The following is an 18,779-nucleotide window of genomic DNA, read 5'->3' on the forward strand; positions in this document are numbered from 1 at the left end:
TGAAAATTAAAGATAATGAACATTTTCCAAGAACTTTTTTGAGATCTATTTATATATATACCACATGTGTGTCAGTTTGTCTTATTGTGGCGGCTTGCACATAGCTGTCACGCTGGAAGCTATGACACTGGTGTTTCACATACCAGCAGAGTGACCCATGATAGACAGGTTTCAGTGGAGCTTCCAAACTAAGAACCAAGTTGGAAGAAGGAATAGGGGGTCCACTTCTGAGGGAAACCTTATGAATAGCAGCCCAACATTGTCTGATAAAGTGTCAGAGATGAAGTTCTCGGGTTGGAAGCCACTCAAAATTTGACTGATGATGAGTTTCCTTTTCAAAGTAGAGTCTACCTTAATGACATAGATGGAGTAAAACTTTTAGGACCTTCATTTGTTGATAGTGACAACATTCATTGATAGAATATGGAGTATATGAAGTATAAATCTAGGAAAACTGGAAGTTGTAAAAAATGAAATGGAGCCCATTAAGATCGATATCCTAGGCATTAGTGGTTCACAGTCTATTGTTATCCTACAATGCCATTAAAGACCCCTTAATTCTGGGCTTCAGCTCTGCCCACCAGGCTCACTGAAGAGGCAATATGGCTCCCTCTGCTTTGGGAGGCCTTGTTCTCCTAGTCTGTCTGAGTGGTGACAAGGCCTCATTATTCTGCCCTGGCAGACCCTGTTTTTCTTTCCTCTCAGGCATGGCAACCCTGCCCCCACAGCTTTGGGACAGTCCCCATTTTAACGGTAGCCCTACAGTCCAGGATTGAGTTGGTGAAACTTAAGAAACTGTGGCCCCACCATTAGAAACACTTTGAAGTTTAAGAAACTGTGGCCCCACCATTAGAAACACTTTGAAGTTTAAGAAACTGTGGCCCCACCCTTAGAAACTCCAGAGGTCATGATTCTACCCTTTAAAAACCCAGAGGTCATGGCCTTATATTTTGAGACTGAGTGTGTTCTTCCTTTTTAGTTTTCTAACATCAGCCTTTGCACATCCTTCTTTCCCATCAGTTGCTCCAGTTTATAATGGAAATGTCTACCTTTTACCTGTTCCACCATTGTATTTGGAAGCAGATAACTTGTATTCTAGATAACAGGAATTTTGTCTGAGGTTGGAATTTGGACTTGGGAGAATTTCGAGATAATATAATATAATTGTGTATTTTCAGTTGTACAAATGTTAGTTGCATTATGTTAGGAAATTATTTATGGTTGACAAAGGGTGGCTAAAGTCAATGGAAGAAATGATGAAGTAAATGAGCAGAACTAAAAATTTCAAAGGACAGCTCATGAAGACAAATAAAGTATTATGAAATGTGCAAAAACCTTGAGTTTAAAAAACCAAAAGAAAAGAACACTCAGCATTTCTCAAGCTGAAAGAGATAAAGAACAAATTGAAATCTCAACTTGCAATGCTGACAAATTCAATGGGCAGAATACTGAATGACGCAGGAAGCCCCAAGAGAAGATGGAAGGAATACAGAGTCACTGTACCAAAAATGTTGTTTAATGCTGTCGACTCAGTTCTGACCCTGAATACAGTTTCTGAGAAGTGGCTAGTGGATTTGAAATGCTGATCTTGCAGATCAAACTGACTTTGCAGTCCAGTGCTTATCCTACAGTGCTAGTTGGCTGATACTCAACTATTTCAGGAGGTAGCATATGATCAAGAATCAATAGATTTGAAGGAAGAACTCCAAGCTGCAATGAAGACATTAGCAAAGAACAAGACTCCTGGAACTAGGACTATGAACTGAAATGTTTCAAAAAACTGATGCAGTACTGGGAGTACTCACTAGTCTGTGCCAAGAAATTTGGAAAATAGCAATCCAACAACTGGTGAAAGAGATCCATATTTGTGTCCATCCAAAAGATAGGTCACTCAACAGAATATGGAAATTATCAAACAATGAAGATGAACAAAGACCAAAGACCACAGCTTTCAGTATAGGTTGTACGTCAACATAAAGAAAGCAAAAATCCCCATAACTGTACCAATAAATAACATAAATATAAATGCAGAAAAGATTGGAGTTGTCAAAGACTTCCTTTTTCTTTGGATACACTATCAACATTCATAAAATCAACAGTCAAGAAGTCAAATGATATATTGCATTAGGCAAATTTATTTCACAAGTCCACATTAAAGTGTTCGAGAGCAATGATGTCAGTTTGAGGACTAAGATGAGCCTGATCCAAGCTATGGTATTTTCAACAATCCCTTATATTGTTGAAGGAGTTCTGGTAGTGTAGTGGTTATGAATCGGGCTGCTAACCTCAGGGTCAGCAGCTCGAAACTATCATCTGTTCTGTGGGAGAAAGATGAGGCTTTCTGCTCCAGTAAAGATTTACAGCCTTGGAAACACTGTGTAGGATTGCTATGAGTTGGAACCAACTCCACAGCACTTAACAACAACATATGCTGCTGAAAGTTGGGCAGTGAATAAGGAAGACTATAGAAGAATTGATGCATTTGAGTTATTGTATTGGAGAAGAATGCTAAAAGTACCAATGACTGCCTGGAGAAGAACATTATGCTTGGTAAAATGGAGGGTCAGTGAAAAAGAAGAGCCCCAATGAGATGGATTGATATGATACAGTGGCAGCAACAATGGGCTCAAGCATAAGAATATTTGTGAGAAAGGTGCAGGACTATCAGTGTTTTGTTCTGTTTTACATAGGGTGATAATGATTTGGAACCAACTTGACAGCACCTAACAACAATAACAATTATCAATATCACACATGATTAAATTTTACTGAAGATAATTTAAAAAATGGTTGCAGGAGTACACTGGCAGGAAGCTGCCAGAAATTTCAGACAGAGAGAAAGGCATATAGTTGCTGACATCAGATAGATCTTGGCTGAAATCAGTGAACACCAGAAAGATGTTTACCGCATTTTCTTGACTATGCAAAGACATTCAATTGTGTGGCTCATAACAAACTTTGAGTAACACTGGGAAGAATAGGAATTCCAGAACACTTAATTGTGCTCATGAAGAACCTGTATATAGACCAAGTAGCAATCATTTGTTGTTGTTGTTGTTGTTGTTGTTGTTGTGTGCCGTGGAGTTGGTTCCTACTCATAGCGACCCTGTACAGGGTTTCCAAGGCTGTAAATTTTTACAGGAGCAGAAAGCCTTATCTTTCTTCTGTGGAACAGCTGGTAGTTTTGAACTGCTGACCTTGTGGTTCACAGTCCGATTCGTAACCACTACGTTACCACAGCTCCTTAGTAGCAATCATTAGAACAGAACAAAGAGATATTGCACATTTTAAAATCAGGAGAGGTGTGTATCAGGGTTGTATCTTTTCATCATACTCATTCAATCTGTATGCTGTGAAAATAATCTGAGAAGCTAAACTCTATGAAGAACATGACATCAGGATTGGAGGCTTATTAACAACCTGCCATATGCCGATGATATAACCTTGCTTGCTGAAAATGAAGAGAACTTGAAGCACTTGCTTATGAAGATCATATAGTACACTGTTCACTATGGATTACAACACAGTGTAAAGAAAACCAAAATCTTCACAATTGGACCAATAAACAACATCATGATAAATGAAGAAAAGATTGAAGCTGTCAAGGATTTCATTTTACTTGGATCCACAATCAATGTTCATGGAAGCAGCAGTCAAGAAGTCAATTGGCACATTGTTGTTGTTGTTGTCAGGTGCCATCAAGTCAGAACCAACTCATAGCGACCCCATGCACAGCAGAATGAAACAACGTCCAATCCTGGGCCAACCTCACTACCGCTGCCACACTTGAGTCCATCAATGATGCCACCTGGCTGATCCATCTCGTTAGGGGTCTTCCTCTTTTTCTCTGACCCTCCACCTTACCCAGCATGACATCCTTCTCCAATGATTGTTTCCTCTGGACAATATGTCCAAAGTAGGAGAGACGAAGCTTAGCCATCCTGGCCTCCAAGGAGCACTCTGGCTGCACTTCTTCCAAAACAGATCTATTGGTTCTTTTGGCAGTCCATGGCACTTTCAGTATTCTCCTCCAACACCACAATTCAAAGACATCAATTCTTCTACGATCTTCCTTATTCACTGTCCAGCTTTTGCATCCATATGAGGATATTGAAAACACAATGGCCTGGGTCAGGTGCACCTTAGTCCTCAAGCTGACATCTCTGCTCTTCAATACTTTAAAAAGTTCCTGTGCAGCAGATTTGCCCAATGCAATACGTCGTCTGATCTCTTGACTGCTGCTTCCGCGAGTGTTGATAGTTGATCCAAGAAGAATGAAGTCCTTGACAACTTCAATCTTTTCTCCATTGATAAGAATATTGTTTATTGGTCCAGTGCACATTATATTGTGCAAATTTGTGGCAAAAGACCTCTTTAAAGTGTTAAAATGTAAAAATGTCACTTTGAGGGGCACTTGAACAAATCCATGTCTTTTTCAATTGCCCCACATGCATGTTAAAGCTGGATAATGAATAAGGAACAGAAAAGAACAGATGTATTTGTACTGTGATGTTGACATGAAGAATATTGAAAGTACTGTGACCTACCAGAAGAACAAATGCATGTGTCTTGGAAGAGGTACAGTCAACATGCTCCTTGAAATCAAGGATAGCGAGACTGCTCATGTACTTCAGTCATGTTAACAAAAAGTACCAGACCCTAGAGAAGGACATCATGTTTGGTAACGTGGAGGGTTGTCAAAATAGAGGAAGATACCCAAGATGGATTGACACAGTGGCTGCAATAATGGGTTCAAACATAACAATTGTGAGGCTGGCACAGGACTGGGCAATGTTATGTTCTGTTGTAAATTCAAACTTCAACTTGCAATATTGAAGGATTCTAGGACAAAATATTGAATGATGCAGAAAGCATCAAAATAAGATGGAGGGAAAATAGAGTCACTGTACCAAAAATAAATGGTTGATATTCAAACATTTCAAGAGGCAGCACGTGATTAAGAGCCAATGATACTGAAGGAAGAAGTCCAAGGTGCACTGAAGATATTGACAAAAAACTAGGCTCCAGGAGTTGATGTAATACAAGTTGAAATCTTTCAACAAACTGAGGGAGCACTGGAAGAACTTACTCATCTCTGCCAAGAAATTTGGAAGACAGTTACCTGGCCATCTGATTGGAAGAGATCCATATTTGTGGCCATTCCAAAGAGAGGTGACCCAACAGAGTGTGGAAATCATCAGACAGTATCATTAATATTGCATACAAGTAACATTTTGCTAAAGGTAATTTAAAAACAGCTGCAAACGCCATTGACAAGGAACTGTCAGAGAACAGGCAGGACTCAGAGAGGGTTATGGGACGAGAGATATCATTGCTGTCATCAGGTGGAGCTTGGCTGAAAGTAGGGCAAATCAGAAAGATGTTTACTTCTGCTTTATTGACTATGAAAAAGCTTTTCATTGTGTGGATCATAACAAGCTATGGACAACATTCCAGAGAATGACTATTCTGTAATACTTAATTGTACTCATAAGGAACCTGAGGCAGTCAGTCATTCAAGCAGAACAAGGGGACACTGAATGGTTTAAAATCAGGAAAGGTGTGCACCGCGTTGTATTCTTTTACCATACATATTCAATTTGTGTTTAATCAGGTATTGATAACTCTATGAAACTTAATTCTATTTTAATGCACATGGATTAGAATCAAATAATACCAAGAGTTAGAATCAAAATGATGGCAACAGGTGATATATGTGTGTGTGTGTGTAAATTTAATATTTGTACACCTTATCCACACAAGCATACATCAATTACTCCATTAACTTCATGCAACTGCCCAGAATACCTCCCTTGTTCTCTCTGTTCTTTTCCTAAATAGTTTTTCTGGAACTAATAGATCTTCAAGTCAGCTTATATTTGATTGTATATTGCTCCTTTGCTTTTTGAGCAATCTGAACATTATTGATTTGTGTAAAAAATAGCTCCACCTCCCTGGTTTTCTTACTAAATCACCATGTGCATAAATAATGTAAGTAGTTGACAGGAAACATTAGTGCTAGTAATTGTTGCAACCTACCAATGCCACTAGCAATTATTGCAACCTATCAAAATCACATCTTGAGGGTAGATCAAGAGAGGTTAGGGAAAACTAATGTAGCAAAATTGCCTATTACTTCTGTGGAATCATCATACAAATGAAAAAGCCTAACTTCTTCATGAATCTCCAAACCACAAATAATGCTAAAAGTGAAATGACCTACAAGAAGAATTCCTCATTGATGAATTTTATCCTCAATAATATTAAATTAACTATAGAGTACATTGCATTACAAGAGAGAACAAACCTTTTGAACTGTAATTCACAATGACTTTAAGGGTTTATGATTGTGGGTAAATGATAGTTTCTAGAGAAAATATTTCCCATTAGCCCTAGCATTAACACAGCCATATCCAGATACAAAACGTCATTACCATCATTTATCTTCACTGAATTGACAGAGTACATGGCTTTCACCTTCAGCACATCTGTTCTTCATATACATGTGCAGAAACTGCTCAAGTATTTCAGAAGGCCAAATGACGCACATATTTACTCTTAACAATAGCTTATTTTGTGTTCTCAGTTCATGATTTTTATTGAATAATTTATATTTCCATCAGACATTTCTCAAAGTCAGAAACTCCATTTTATTTGTCTCTATTATCAGATACCACAAGAGATGACTTGATCATAGTAAATACTCAATGCATGCTTGTTGGAAACATCAATGAATGGATCTCTGATTCTCAGTGACAAATGAAATGTCCCATATGTTAGGGTTTAAAAAAAAAAGAAAAAGAAACTTGTTAAAACTAATTCCATTTGGTGAGTCAAGAGGTTGCCAAATGCAAAAATGATTTCATTTAATTATCTTGTCCTCAAAAGTCAATGGATTTGATTATATTTTTGGCAGAAATTCAGTAACAAACATTTTGCTGCTAATGTGAAGTTTTAGTGCAGACCCTCGCATTATGATTTTAAACTTGAGAAGGATTGAGTCCAAATAGGACATCAACTTTAGTATGTATTTAAACTTGTGGCATGGTGGTTATGTGCCATGGAGTTGGTTTCAACTCTTAGCAACCCTGTACAGGGTTTCCAAGGCTGTAAATCTTTACGTGAGCAGAAAGCCTCATCTTTCTCCTGAAGAACAAACAGCTGGTAGTTTCGAACTGCTGACCTTGAGGTTTGCAGCCTGATTCGTAACCACTACACTACCAGAGCTCCTTATGTATTTAAACTAGGATACCTCAAAAAAGTGGAAATTTCTGGTCTAGGTTACATATACAAAGAATGTAAGTAATGAGACTATTACACCTCCTTGATTTCTAAAGGATGATGCTTGTCCAATGATAGTAGGAATATTATCCACAGATTACTTCCAAATCATCTTATTTACTTCAATGACAAAAAAAAAAAAAAAAAAAAACTCCCACCCCTACAACATCTACTCCCTTTTAGTTGTCTTTTAAATTGCTATAATTTAAGTCAAGTGACCAGAGGATCTTTAATAAATATTATTTGTAGGCTGAAATAAGGAATATCTGCTTAGATAATTACAAAAGGCAAGAGACTCAGTACAAGATATGATCTGCTATAGCTGTAAACCCTTCCTAAAGTAATTTTTTTATTCAAATATTTCTTAGGCACCTACTAAAAGATCAGTTTGAGCCTCAAGGTTGCTGATTCAAACTTACCAGCTGCTCCTTGGAAACCTTATACAGAGTTTGAGTTGGAACTGACTCAACAGCACTTAACAACAACAACAATACTTAATCACTGTAGGTTAAGTGTTGTACATCTAATTGCAAGGGGTAGTTCAAACTTAACAGCTTGAATATGGGAGCAAAATAAGGCTGATGGCTCTCATAGAGATTTACAGTCTCAGAAACCCTATTGAGGGTGTCTATGAGTGAGAATCAACGCAGTGGTAGTGGGCTTTGGGTATGAATGCATCAAAGTCTTCATCCTCTTTTAATAGCTCATTGTGTGGTGTATCCAAAAAGCAAACAGTCAATAATCAAGCAACACACAATTATAAAACTAGAGAATGAGAAGTGTTGTGGAAAATATTCATGAGATCCAATGATAATCATTCACCATTAAATTCAAGCATCCGTCACAGAGCAAAGATCAGTATCAGCATCAATTAAACTCACTACTTACCACCACAATGGCGTTTTCTGCTGGAATTGGAAGATTTTCCACTTCAAGATCTTGACCAGCCATAGCCAACAGATTGAGAGATGGGTCATATGCAGGTCTAGGAAATGCTGAATTAACAATTTGGCGGTGCTTGCTTATTTGAGCTTGGGAAGAGGCATGGTAGCTGTGTTTATATATCTTTTGAGGTGCTATATCCAGGCTCTTCTCAATACCTTGTGAGTGGTGATAAATGAATACTGGCTTCCCACTCTTCTTCTGATGAATTGCCAAAAAGTGATCATTGCTTCCTGAAAAGCACCCTAAATGGGGGAAGAAGTAGAAAGAAAAGTCAAGGATCCTATTTAGTAATATTAGTAAATATCTGATAAAGTGAAGTATTCTTCTTAGAAAACTTTAAGATTTGTGAAAGATTTCGATCAGTTCGTTTTCATCATTTCTCTGGTTCATCATCACCAACAAATAGAATACATTTGAGTGGTGGGAAGTGGATGTAGTTTGAAAAAAATATTTTACAGACATTCTAAAACTGCTTAAACATTTTTTTCTAGTTACAATGTCTTGTTTAGTCGGGATTTCCCTCATTTATAAAACTCACATTTCTAATACCTTGTTGGAATTCATGGATGTTTTATCTGCTTTTTAAATTATAAACATTTATATTATATCCTAGTCTTTTTTCCTTTAGTCAATAACATTTCAAGCAATTCTCATTTAATATTTACTTTATCTTTCTTATATAATAGTGAACTAAGATGGCGTCCTGGTGTGGTGCTGCAGGATAAGTACTGGAGTGCTAACCACAAGGTAGGTGGTTCAAACCCACCAGCTGCTCCTCAGAAACCTAATACAGGCTTTTATGAGTTAGAACTGACTCAACTGTACTTAGCAACAACAAGTATACTTACTTTTTTGTACTTCTGTGATATTTTTAACTCATTGTGATAGTTAAGGTTTTGTGTCAACTTGACTGGGCCAAGATTTTCAGTGATTTGGAGGTTAAAACAAACTAATCCCCTATGATGGGATCTAATATAATGTATTCAACTCTATGATGTGATCTGCTATGAGTAGTCAATTAACTAAAAGGATGTTTCCTTGGAAGTGTGGCTTGTTTCCAATAGATTGAACACTCTTCAACAAACTGTTGCAGCATTAGAAGCACTCATTCATCTATACCAAGAAATTTGGAAGATAACTATCTGGCCAACTGATTAGAAGACATGCATATCTGTGACCATTCCAAAAAGAAGTGACTCAGTGGGATGTGGAAATTTTCAGACAATAGCTTTAATTTCACATGCAAATAAAATTTTACTAAAGATAATTTTAAAAAAAGGCTACAACATTGACAGGGAACTACCAGAGGTTCAAGGTCAAGACAGACAAATGTGGAATGGGGGATATCATTGCTGATGTCTGATGAATCTTGGCTAAAAGCAGAAAACATGAGAAAACATATTTACCTGTGCTTTATTGACTATACAATGACTTTCAACTGTCTGGATCATGACAAGCTATGGATAACATTGCGAAGACTGGGCATTCGAGAACACTTGATTGTGCTCATGAGGAACTTGTACACAGACCAAGGGGCAGTTGTTCAAACAGAATAAGGGGACACTGAATGGCTTAACATCAGGAAAGTTGTATGCTAGGGCTGTATAAGTTCACCATCCATAATCAATCTGTATGATGAGCAAATAATCTGACTAGATGGATTATATGAAGGAAATGTGGCATCAGGATTGGAAGAAGACTCATTAACAACCTGCGATATGCAGATGATACAGTCTTGCTTGCTGAAAGTAAAGAGGACTTAAAATATTTATTGATGAAGATCAAAGACCTTAAGTTGTACCTTAATGTAAAGAGAACAAAATCTTCACCATTGGACCAAAAAATAACATCATGATAAATGAAGAAAAGTTTGTTAAGTTGTCAAAGACTTCCTGTTGTGTGGATCAACACTTATGGAAGCAGCAGTAAAAATTAAACAATGCATCGTATTAGGAAAATCTGTTGTACAATACTTCTTTAAAGTGTTCAAGAATTAAGATGTCATAGTTTGAGGACTAAGGTGCGAGTAACCCAAGCCATAGTATTTTCAATAGCTTCAGGTGCATGTGAAAGTAAGACAATGAATAAAGAACACCATAGAAAAATTGATGCATTTGAGTTATGGTGTTGGAGAAGAATATTAAAAGTATCATGGCATGCCAGATGAACAAACAAATCTGTTTTGGAAGAAGTACAGCTAGAATGCTCCTTAGAAGCTATGATGGTGAGATTTCATCTCTCATACTTGGGACATATTATCGGAGAGACCAGTCCCTAGAGAAGAACATCATGCTTGGTAAAGTGGCAGGTAATTGAAAAAGAGGAAGACCCCCAGTAAGATGGATTGGCACAGTGGCAGCAGAAATGGGCTTAAGCATAACAATGGTTGTGAGGATGGTGCAAGACCAGGCAGTGTTTTTGTTCTGTTGTGCACAGGTTCACTATGAGTCAGAGCTGATATATATATATATACATGTTGATGTTGTTATATATATGTTGCTGTTGTTAAGTGTCATTGAGTCAGTTCTGACTCATAGCTACCCTGTATAGGGTTTCTGAGGAACAGCTGGTGAACTTGAACTGTCAGCTATGTGGCTCAAACCAGCTTTGCAGTCCAGCGCATTAACCCACAGTACTACACCAGGACTGACTCTCTCTCTTTCTCTACATAAAGAATAGATCACTCATCTGTCAGTTTGTAGTACTGTGGTGGTTTGCACATTACATTGATTCTGGAAGCTATGCCATCGGTATTTTAAATACAAGCAGGGTCACCCACAGTGGACAGGTTTCAGATGAACTTCCAGTTGAAGACAGACTAAGAAGAAGGAGAGACAGATTACTTCCAAATATTTAGTCACTGAAAACCTTATAAATAACAGTGGAACAGTGTCAGAACCAGAATATCAAAAATTGAAACATGAAGAAGAGCACCAGAATATTGTCAGATATAGCGCCATATGATGAGCCACTCAGGTTGGAAGTCATTCAAAATATGACTGGAGAAGAGCCGCCTCCTCAAAGTAGAGTTGACTGTGATGATGACACGAATGTAGTAAAGCCTACAGGACCTTCACTTGCTGAATGGGGCACAAGTCAAAATGAAGAGAAACAGCTGTAAACATCCATTAATAATCAGAACATGGGATGTACGAAGTATGAATCTAGGAAAATTGTTATTGTTTTTGTTAAGTACCTTAGAGTCAGTTCAAACTCATAGCAATTCTTTATAGAGTTTTCAAGGAGCAGCTGGTGAGCTTGAACTGCCAACCTAGCAGTTCAAACCAACTTTGCAGTCCAGTGCATTAACCCATTGGAAGTTGTAGAAAATGAAATGGAATGCATAAACGTCAATATCCTAGGCATTAATGAGCTGAAATGGACTGGCATTGGCCATTTTGACTCTGACAATCATATGGTTTACTATGGCGGGAATGACAAATTGAGGAAAAATAGCATCATATTCATCATGAAAAAGAACATATCAAAATCTGTTTTGAAGTACAACGCTGTCTGTGATAGGCTAATATCCATATGCCTAAAAGGAAGGCCAGTTAATACTGCTAATATTCAAATTTACATACCAATCACTAAAGCCAGTGATGATGAAATTGAAGACTTCTACCAACTTCTTCAGTCTGAAATCAATCAAATGCACAATCAAGATGTATTGATAATTACTGGAGATTGGAATGTAAAGGTTGGAAACACAAAGGAAGGACCAGTAGTTGGAAAATATGACCTTGATGACAGAAACGATGCTGGAGATCGCATGATAGAATTTTGCAAGACCAATGGCTTCTTTGTTGCAAATGCCTTTTTTAAACAACATAAAAACAACTCCACACATGGACAGCACCAAATAGAATGCCCAGAAATCAAATTGACTACATCTGTAAAAAGAGAAGGTAGAAAAGCTCCATATCATCCGCCAAAACAACGCCAGGATCAGACTGTGGATCAGACCATCAATTGCTCATATACAAGTTCAGACTGAAGCTGAAGAAAATTAAAACAAATCTACAGTAGCCAAAATATGGCCTTGAACATATCCCACCTGAATTTAGAGATCTTCTCAAGAACAGATTTGATGTATTAAATACTAAAGACCAAAGACCAGAAGAATCCTGGAATGACAACAGGAAAACTTACAGGAAGCAAGCACAGGTCATTAAGAAGATAAGAAAGAAGTAAAATACCAAAATGGATGTCATAAGAGACTCTGAAACTTGCTTTCAAGCATAGAGATGCTAAAGTAAATGTAAAAATTGAGAAGGTCAAAGAGCTGAATAGAAAATTTCAAAAGGCAGCTCAGGAAAACTACGTCAAATATTATAACAAAATGCATACAAACTTGGAGTTAGAAAACCAAAAGGGAAGAACACACTCAGCATTTTTGAAGTTGAAAGAACTGAAGAAAAATTTCAAGCCTCGACTTGCAGTATTGAAGGACTCTATGGGCAAAATATTGAATGATGCAGAAAGTATTAAAAGAAGATTGAAGGAATTAATCACTGTAAATAAGAGATAGTCGTTCAACATTTGAAGAGATAGCATATGATCAAAAGCCAATGGCACTGAAGGAAGCAGTTCAAGGTGCATAGAAGGCATTGGTAAAGAACAAGGTTCTGGGAATTGATGGAATATAAAGTGAAATCTTACAACACACTGAGACAGTATTGGAGCTACTCACTCATCTATGCCGAGAAATTTGGAAGACAACTTCCTGGCCAACTGACTGGAAGAGATCCACATTTGTGCCCATTCCAAAGAGAGGTGACCCAGTGAAACGTGGAAATCACCAGACAATATCATTAATATCCCATGCAAGCAAAATTTATTAAAGATAAGTCTAATCTAACAATGGCCACAACCATATATTGACAGAGAACTTTCAGAGGTTCCTGCCATATTCAGAAGAGGACATAGAATGAGGGGTATTACTGCTGACGTCAAGTGGGTCTTGGCTGAAAGCAGAGAATAAATACCAGAAAGGTGTTTACCTGTGCTTTATTGACTATGCAAAGGCTTTCGATTGTGTCCATAGCCAGGATGGCCAGACTTTGTCTCTTATACTTTAGACATATTGTCAGAAGCTACCTGTCCATGTAGATGGATATCGTGTTTGGTAAAATGGATGGTTGTACAGAAAGAAGATAATGAAATATATTAGCACGGCGGCCACAGAGATGGGCTCAAATGTCACAATGATTGTGAGTTTGGCACAGCACTAGGCAGTGCTTCATTCTGTTGTCCATAGGGTCACTATGAATCAGTACTGACTTGATGACACCTAACAATAATAACATACGAAGAATGCATAAATATTTATATATATATATTTGTTAGTTTTGTTAAGTGCCATTGAGTCAGTTATGCCTTATAATGACCCTGTATGGGATTTCTGAAGGAGCTCTGGTAGTGTAGTGGTTATGAGTCAGGCTGCTCAAGGTCAACAGTTCAAAATTACAAGCCATTCTGCAGTAGAAAGATGAAGCATTCTGCTTCCGTAAAAATTTATAGCATCAGAAACTCTATACAGGTTTGCTATGAGTCAGAATCAACTCCACTACACACAACGACCATCACCACTATAGGGCTTCCGAGGAGCGACTGGTAAGTATGAACCACCAGCCTTTCTGTCCAGTGCTTAGCCTATAACACTACACCAAGACTCCATACATATAAGCTTCACTGGTCTTAATTCTCTAGGGACCTCAGTCTAAGACACTCATTAATGGCAGAAATCTGAATACACATGTATTCATGTGGTAGCCATCTGCCAGCATTCTTTCTTCTTATACTGCCATCCAGAGAAAAAACTCTATTTCTCAGCTTCCTCTGAAGCTGTGTTTGCATTTGATTGAAGCCTAGCCATTGGGATATGAGTAAACATGCTTTGTGTGTATCTTTTCACCAATCCTCCTTCTGCTGGCTGCTATGGCATAAAGATGATGAAGTATGAGATAGAAACTATGTGTTAAGGATTGTAGAATAAGAAGAGATTCTGCATCTCTGATGAAAGTGCTACTATCATACCAACCCCAGAGTTTCTAACCAGACTTTATATGAGAAAGACAATTTTCTATCTTGTTATTGTTGTTGTTAGGTGCCGTCGAGTTGGTTCCCACCCATAGTGACCCTGTATAGGGTTTCCAAGGAGCAGCTGGTGAGCTTGAACCACCGACCTTGCAGTTCAAACAACTTTGCAGTCTGACACATTAGCCCACAGCACCATACCAGGGTTCTATTATTTTGAATCTCTTAGAGCAATTGACCTGATATCATATCTAATACAGTCACCTCTATTTCTTCTATTAAGCAAATATTCATTCAATTGAATAACTTTTCTCTAATGAAAATTAGATAATTTATACACATGAGTCAGAAAGAATATTACTAGGTCAAATACCAATTAGAAAATCAAATTTAAATGTTGTGCATAAAATGATGAATAGAATGAGCATATTGCAACATAGTAATGTCACCCACATTGTGGCAAATAATAGTAACTCCAGATTTTCCTTTGGCAAACCAGTGCCAATCATATGCTATGCAAATACTGTCCTTAGAAAATTATTCCTGGTTCTTACAAGAATTCTTTCCTACTTCCTTATTATTTTATTTTTTACTTGATAAACAAATATTTCAAGTTCCTATAAGTCTATTTTGAAAATCCCAGCTATTCATGTGTCTAATTTCAAGAAGACTATCATGATGCTTTTAGTTTAAATGGCAGTAAACATCTTAGCTTCCTCATTTTACCAGAAGGACAGACTCTAAAGTGGGAAGGCTAGCTCGTTCAGTCACATAACATATCTTTCCCCAAATAAAAGTCACCTTTAAATGAAGAGTATTAGAAAAGTAAGCTAAGATAAAAATAGTATTTCTATTCTATTTTTGAACATAAAGATAATTATGACATTGCTGTGCTTAACAACAACATCAGAATCAATTATCTCAGTATGGAGGGAGAAAAACATTTACCTGTCTGAAATGTACAACCTTCTGGGACACTGCAATATCATTTAGTAAATTACTTTTAATAGAATACCAAGTGAATACCTTGTGGTCAGAAAATTAACATGCATCTAAGATATTTTAGCCCCATTCTCAATGAATAAAACAATAGTAATAATAATAACACTGAGATACCCTGTTTTGAATACCATAATGTATGTATGTATGTACCTAATGATGCTTTCATTTTTCATTCCCAAATCTAAGGAACTCATAGTTCACTAAGAAAAAAGAACTCAGTTATTTCTAGGTGATCGCTGTTGAATCATAATTGTTGACAAATCATGGCAGCTTTGATAACTTCAAAATAAGTTAATCTATTTAGCCTGCTCAGAATTGAAGACAAAATGATAAGTTTCTGTTACTATTTCAGAATCCACAAAAAAATGTAATTGCAATTTGAATAATCAAATGTCTAAAGACACTTGGACCAGAGATGATTTCCAAATGGTCTATGATATCATGGAAGAAAACACTTGAGCTACCTAAGAAAATAACCAGTTTTTCTATAACTACCTAAAAGTTGGAGACATGCTGTGAGACAGAATTTCTGAGGAAGTTATAAATACATACTAGTCATACAAGCCTTGATCTTCAGATGGAGGGAATGATTTTTAAAACCTGTAAAATTTGGCAATTTCTCCACTCTGCACTTAGCATAAATATTAGGTTAAAAGTTCAGAGACTGCAGATTCTGATAAATGGAGAAGGAAATGAACAAGAAAGGAAATGACCCAATTCTCTGTAACCTTTCTTTTTATGCAGTATCAATCAAAGTAAACCATTTCAGACACTTCATGTAAATACAATGCAGGAGTCCAGATACAATGTGCCTCCTGGGCTACAAATTAGCCTACAGGGAAAGGGAAAGTAATCCAATTTTAAGTGGAATTGAGGCAAAACTGAAGTACAAATGATAGGTCCTCTTCCTAACCCAACCTATCCAGATGCATAGATGAAAGGATTTAGTCTTATCCTGTTGCTGAACAACGAGAACCAAATTGGCAGTGTAATATTGGGTACTCCACCATAACTATTAGGTGGGTAAAAGTTTTCAAAGTGTTATCCTTAGACTCCTTGCATACAAATCACCTTGAGTAATAAAATGCAGACATCCAGAACCCAGTCTAGAGTTACTATAGCAGAATTTCTGGAAATGTAGGTCATGGAAATTTAAGAATTAACATGTTTCAGAACCTGTAAATGTTATAGTGATTCAAGGCAGAAGCAAGTGGAAAATGACTCTAATATTGATATTTCTAGAAGACAGGAGATGAGACAGCCACATGTTTCAATAGAAGATAAATCCATTAAAGACAAACTCGTAGATGTTTTTAAAGTTACAATGCAGAAAGTGACAGGAGATACAAGAATTAGAAAGATATTAATTCAAGAAAAAATAAATAAAGAGGAATAATAAAGAAGGCTTTAAAATCAACTGATTTGGAGATCTGGCAAAATGGCAGACTAGGCAGATATCATAGCAGACCCTCTACGAAAAAGACATGAGAAATCAAGTGAAATAGAGATGCATGATAATCCTGGAACCTGGAGCTCTGGAGGAAATTATAGTGAAGTAAATTAAATATGGATTAAGATAAGAAACTGAACAAAGACTGTGAGTGAGGAAACAGATGGAATGTGTGAATTATTAACTGGCTTGATACAATGCAGCCATTTTGAACTTTTGCAAGCAGTGTTCTAGTGGCTCCTCTTGCTCAGGAGTGCACAAATTCCCATGAAGTGTCTGCGAACCAGAAAGGTGTGATATTTCCCTTATTCCCCACACCCTCCTGGTGATCATAAGCGTGGCCAGCCTCCAACCTCACCCACTCACAGGCTTGTGCACTCCACACCCCTATGCAGCCCAGCTCTGCCTAAGAGTGGAGGCCTGTCCTCTCAGATCAGCGCAGGGTGCACTACATTTAGAAGCATGTGTTCTCTGCCGTCGCAGGTTGTTGTTGGTGGTGGTTATGTGCCATGGAGTTGGTTCCGATTCATAGAGACCCAGTACAGGGTTTCTGAGGCTGTAAATCTCTGTGGGAGTAGAAACCTCATCTTTCTCCTGCAGAACAGCTGGTAGTTTCAAACTGCTGACCTTGTGGTTTGCAGCCTGATTCGTAACCTCTATGCTACCAGAGCTCCAGGAAGGTCACTTTACCCCTAACCATTCGAGGACAGGCAGAAACTCCTTCCAGGACCAGTTGCCCTTTGAGATGGCAAAAATTCCCTCTGGGACCAGGTGTCCTGACCAACTTACTGGGTGCCCTGCTGAAATACCCCCCCCACCCCCGCCCACTACACATTTTCTTTTTTCTTTTCTTTCTGCTCCCTTGTTTTTTCTTTCTTTCTTTATTTCATTGCTATTGTTTCTTCTTCTTTCTCTGATTTCATTTTTTCTATCTTTTCTTCTGCTTCTCTTTTTCCTTTTTTTGTAGTTGTTTATTTGTTTTCCCCCTATAATTTTTTTCTTTATAACTGCTGTTTGATTTTATTCTCTCTTTCTCCCTATTTTTTCTTGTCTCACCTGGCAAAGATAATAACTATGTTCACACTGCCACTAACCCCCACACTAGCTACAGCTTCATCCATTGGGAAAGGGCCACCATCTGCTTCTGCATCACCTGGTCAATGGGACAGCAGCCAACACCAGCCACATCTCCCATATCTTTGCTACATCAACAGTGAATAAAGACTTGGGTACATACTCCCATCCTCTATCACACATACCAGAAGACAGGTTGTGAGTATTTAAGAACACACCAACATATAATCATCATCAAATACAAATAAAACAACAACACAATGTCTCATAGACAAAAGACAATTTCAGTTTACAAGAAGAAACAAGATAGCAGCTCACACAAATGACCAAATACATAGCCAAAAAATCTTTCTAAGAAAGAAAAGGCATAGGAACAACCTGATAAAGAATTCAAAAGAATGAAATTTAGGTACCTTCAATGAATTCAGAGAAAGCTAGAAGAAACTGAGGACAAAATGAAGGAGAACACAGACAAAACTGTAAAATAATTCAGAAAAATATACAAGAGCTTACAAAATATATGAAAAGTTAGAAACCATACAAAAACAGTAAATAGAAATCCAAAATGTTAATACTAAGATTTCAGAAATAGATGATGCATTGAAACCGTAAAGGACTATAATTGAATCATTGGAATACCGAATAGTCAGATTAATGACAAATCTCTCAACACTAATTTTCTAGAGGAAGAAACAGAAAAAGAATGGGGAAAAAAATCAAGAAAGCTTAAGAATTATGTCAATAATTACACTGAATGTAAATGAATTAAATGCACCAGTTACGAGATAGATTAGCATTTTGGATAAGTAAATAGAACCCATAAATTCCTGAAAAATATAAGAATAGAAAAAAAATTAAGCCAATGGCAACAAAATTGGGCAAGAATGACTATATAATTTCTGATAAGATAGCTTTCAAGGCAGAAAGCAAAAATAAATAGGGAAAGACATATAATGATGTTGTTGTTGTTGTTATGTGCCATGGAGTC

At 37.3% G+C, this 18,779-nt stretch overlaps 1 protein-coding gene across 1 annotated transcript in view; it reads right to left on the minus strand.

Annotated features, from left to right (window-relative positions):
* PTPRR (protein tyrosine phosphatase, receptor type, R) overlaps positions 1 to 18,779 on the minus strand; it is a 444,293-nt gene that overhangs the window by 382,498 nt on the left and 43,016 nt on the right. The window contains exon 2 of the mRNA XM_006859557.1: positions 8,170 to 8,468. Coding sequence (XP_006859619.1) covers positions 8,170 to 8,468 — 299 coding nt within the window. The remainder of the gene's footprint in view (positions 1 to 8,169; positions 8,469 to 18,779) is intronic.

Source organism: Chrysochloris asiatica, unplaced genomic scaffold (genome assembly GCF_000296735.1).
Source record: "Chrysochloris asiatica unplaced genomic scaffold, ChrAsi1.0 scaffold00033, whole genome shotgun sequence".
NCBI lineage: Eukaryota > Metazoa > Chordata > Mammalia > Afrosoricida > Chrysochloridae > Chrysochloris > Chrysochloris asiatica.